At 30.5% G+C, this 4431-nt stretch overlaps 1 protein-coding gene across 1 annotated transcript; it reads right to left on the reverse strand.

The window, feature by feature from the left end:
* Positions 1–3356: 3356 nt before the first annotated feature.
* On the reverse strand, positions 3357–4196 carry TRIADDRAFT_59455 (uncharacterized protein; the record flags this gene model as incomplete). The annotated part of the gene is made up of 2 exons (XM_002115551.1): positions 3357–3428; positions 3489–4196. The coding sequence occupies 2 exons, from the start codon at positions 4194–4196 to the stop codon at positions 3357–3359; spliced, it is 780 nt and encodes a 259-aa protein (XP_002115587.1).
* Between the last annotated feature and the right edge of the window lie 235 nt (positions 4197–4431).

Below are 4431 nucleotides of genomic sequence, written 5' to 3' on the forward strand. Positions count from 1 at the left end.
TTATTGATTATATAAACAACAATAATAACATCCAACTGACAAAAGGCATTAATCACTATAATAAAGTCATTTTGACCTCTAACAAAATATCGATTAATAAGTAAGAGTTATGGTTACCCATTGCGACCATCATTCAAGCTGGCTCAAGTCTAGTCGAAAGATTAGCATTATGGTAATTTGTAAGCAGACTTCTTGACCTCTTTCATGCTACAAATAACCTTTGATAAAAGGGAAATAATCTGATATTTGATCTATATTCGGGAATAGACCAAAGATCCTATTGATTGAATACGATCGTTCAGGTGTAATCTCTTGTAAACCAATTTAAATGCATTAAATAAACTATGGCTATATTAAGCTCCATTTAATCGACTAACGATAAGACACAGACGCTATTAATGATGAATCTATGGTGATAATCAACCATTGACGTAGATGTAAAATGTTTAAAAGAATTATTAGATCAGATTTCATTTAAATCAACAATAGACTACAACGGAGCATACATCCCATTATATCCTTGTTTAAAATTTACTACACTAACTTTCATAACTAACTATCGAAGACTATTATTGAAATATTGCTCTCGTAATAAGTTGCTTTGAGTAGATCAGCTGTGCAAGCGTAAATTTCGTTTTGATCGAATAAAATAACGATGGTTATTGAATTTGACTTCGTTATTGTTCTAGAAGGAATTAGATGTAGTTGATGGAATATCTTAAGAAAAGCTAGGGTCATATATTACGTGATGCATTTGAGATGCTCATATAAAAGTACATCCAGATGCGATCTTGATCTCAAATTCAGTAATATTTACTCTATAGAAGTACTATGTTGCACGCCTTATTTTATGACGATTTTCTATCTTATTAAACAAATATTTCCGAACTGGGAGGATAAGTGCTATGTAAGCGCTACTGATAGCAATTATATTTATTAGATTTATCATATGGCGGAGTAAATAAAGGGCGGATTTGTGATACCATCTCTAGAAGCTATAAATTTATTTGAAAAAAGCTGTTTAGTAAATGTTAGTAATAGCAGTAGTTTCTAATCTGAAAAGCGACACAAATAAATTTTTACGATAAAGTAAAAACTATATTTTAAATATGCTATGAAATTCTATTTTTGTAATATAAGATCTGCTTAGTATTGAGTTAAGTATTTGAATGCTAAGGAGATTATTATTATTATTATTATTATTAACATTTCAACATTTCCCTGTGTTATTTCTAAAATATCACTTTATTAAGGTATATGATATTGATATTATCACGCTTTACTAGTGATTGCAGTTATACTTTAGACTCGATAGTATAAGATTCTTTACGTTCTATGCCATAATTTGCTGTTGTAAAGTCGGTCATAAATTTTTATAGCTTATAGATGATAAACTATAGCTAATAATGATTAAAAAGTTACAAGAATATTCTTATACTTAATATATATTTACAATGATCATTTTGAGTCTAGTATCTATATAGCTGTACGAAATTTGTAACGAGGAAAAAGTTAAAATATCGTAGAAACTACACACTATGAGTCTACTGTCAGGTTTGCCCTCCCTGACATTAACCTACTTTACAACTCTAAATACTGACGGTCTCCAATCGTCAGGAGGAACAGCAACACAATACCAGTCTCGCAGTTGCCAAGATTGGAAAGTAATTATAGAGTTTTGAGTTAAAGACAAGGGTCGTTTTACTGAGCTTGATGCTCCTTGCATATAACTAGTAGTAATTTGCGATAGTAGAATAGCTGTAATGATATACTGTCGTGTGATTAAAAATAATATTATTAGAGATTGTCGTGTAGTAGACAACAATTCTCAACTGTTAATTGATTATTATTATTGTTTATGACTTTGAATTGAGTTATAATATGCTTATTGTTATTAATTAATTATTAATTAATTATGCCAAAGTAGGCAATAGAATTAATGGTGAGATTGCACCATAAATGTGTGATAAATAATTGAACTTGCTAATTAATATTAATTAGTGACAAGTATTAATTAGCACTCGGTCTAGTCTATAGTAAGCCTGTATTGCACATTACATAATTTAACGTGAAAGATTAGCACCGAGGTTATTTGTGTGACATATGAAATTGTATATAAGCTTGATTACTAATTTTTAATCTGAGTTCCATGAGGCTAACGTAGAGTACACTGGTGCAAACGTAAACGGGCCAGTAATAAATATATTTATTAACCTAAACCTATCGTTTGACTGGATTACAATAGTACAGGAATAAGTTAGTTTTCTCTTACTGAGGATCTCGGGAGTTAGTCAGAGAACCATAAGAGTAGATAGACTAGTTTAGGTACGATCGCGAAAGTTGTTTTGTGACAGGTCGACATTCTTTAACCTTATTTAATCGACTTACAAACTCCTATAAGTTATCATCTTCTATTACCATAGCTCTTCATTAATGAAGGTGTTACGGTGTAATGATACAATTAAAATCTTATTTTTAATTTTTCTGTTTTTAAAGAAAATTAGTCCTAATTAATTTTACGTAACACTTTACTGTACGCCAAATAATTAGTAGTGGAGAATTATAAAGGATATAGAATTTAAATCTTGATTGTAAACAATATTAGTTCATTAAAGGAATTTGTTAGAAACAGCAAAATTGTTAAACACCAGTAAAAAGATTGCGCCTACATTGACAATTGCATCAATGCTCTATGGTTGATATAAATCGTTAATATAGAAAGAATTAATATGTTGTATATCAGAACTAGTTTAAAAATTATTGATGCGAACAACTGTTAATTAGGCTATTAAAGAAACTAAGCTTATTTTTTGTTATAATTAAGGGTTACTAGGCGTAGAACTATAGTAGATACGTTGTTAGATACTTGATATTGTTAAAGGTTTTTCTAAGTTCTAATGAGTAATAAACTAACTTTCTTTCAATTATCTCAAATTTTATTGTCGTATTACCGTGCCTATTTGGGTAGTTTAAAGTATTAGTTATTTTTTATTGCATACGATAATTTATAAATCGTGTCCAAAATCTGTCAAATTTTCTAGAATCTACGCAGTGTAGAAAGCAGAAATACTAAAAGAAAGAAGACTAGTAGAAGCTATCATTTATTGTTTTTATATATTTGCGATGCTTATGCTCATACAATATCTTCATATTACAGGCTTATGGTCTTAAATTATTATTAAAGTGGTCAAATTGACATCGTTGATAGAATCGTTTCCGATCAATAAATCAAGAGAAAGCATAACTGATAGTGATGCAATACGACGTCAGGAGATTAGCATTATTAGAAATTTCTGTATGTTTTGATTTCAGCTAATTACAGTAATTTTAATCTACACTGTTTAAGACATTTTCTTTTAGTCATCTCTGTCCAAGATAGATCCTGGAAGGTAACGGTCATTTTCCCAGGATTCGTCGTTCTTTTTATCCTTTTATATTAGATATCGTTAGACTTTCGTAGAAGGAAAATTTTGTTGTTGTGTACTGACTTGGATAATTATTGTATTGCCTTCATCGTCATATTTACTACAGCAATGACAACAGCGGCACCATTTTGGTAAAGCGCTTCGTAATGTGCTATTAAATATTAAATATATGATCGGATTTTGTATACAGCAAATGACTGAAATCGATAAGCCAACTGTAATCAATGCGGATAAAGCGGGATGAGCATTTTGGCGTAATTCTATTACTGTGATTTTTTTGGCAGCAGCAGCTACCATAATAACAGGTACTGGAAGAGATGTGATCATATAGACTACAGTAGCAACAACAATCATTTTAATAGTAGATATTGTACGCCTACGATTCACTTGAATATTATCTCTATGGGAAGAAGAAGAAGTATCTAGATGACTGTTCACCATAGGTACTTTTAAGCGTAAGATGATTTTTCTATAAGTTATGATCATAACTACTACAGGAATATAAAAATTCAATATTAAAACAGTTACAAAATAGGGTAGATTATAATTATCGCCATAATAGTAAACGTCACAAGTGCCATTAACAGTAACTTGTACTAAATGAAGTTGAGGACTATTGGTTGCAGCCGCATAAATCCAGATGAGTGCTATTACTATTTTATTTCGTGAATTTCCTCTTAATGATGCCTTATAAATTTGTTTATCAAGCATAATATAGTAACGATCGATTGCCAAAGCTGCTAAGCACATAACAGAAACAGTAAAGCTCATGCTTGATAAAAATGTTGAACACTTACAAACAATATGGTGTATTATGGTAGCTTGGCCAGGTTGAACGTTTACGAATGCATTAAGGATTAAACCGAACAAAGTAATAATATCAGATATACTGATACTGAAAATAAAAGTATAGATGGAAGAGCTGATTAATTTCTTCTTCCTAATGGCGTAACAGATAGCAAGATTGAGACCGATGCCAATGAAAGAAATGAATGCCGTAAGATAC

The sequence above is a fragment of the Trichoplax adhaerens genome, genomic scaffold (genome assembly GCF_000150275.1).
Source record: "Trichoplax adhaerens TRIADscaffold_11 genomic scaffold, whole genome shotgun sequence".
In the NCBI taxonomy this organism is placed as follows: Eukaryota; Metazoa; Placozoa; class Uniplacotomia; order Trichoplacea; family Trichoplacidae; genus Trichoplax; species Trichoplax adhaerens.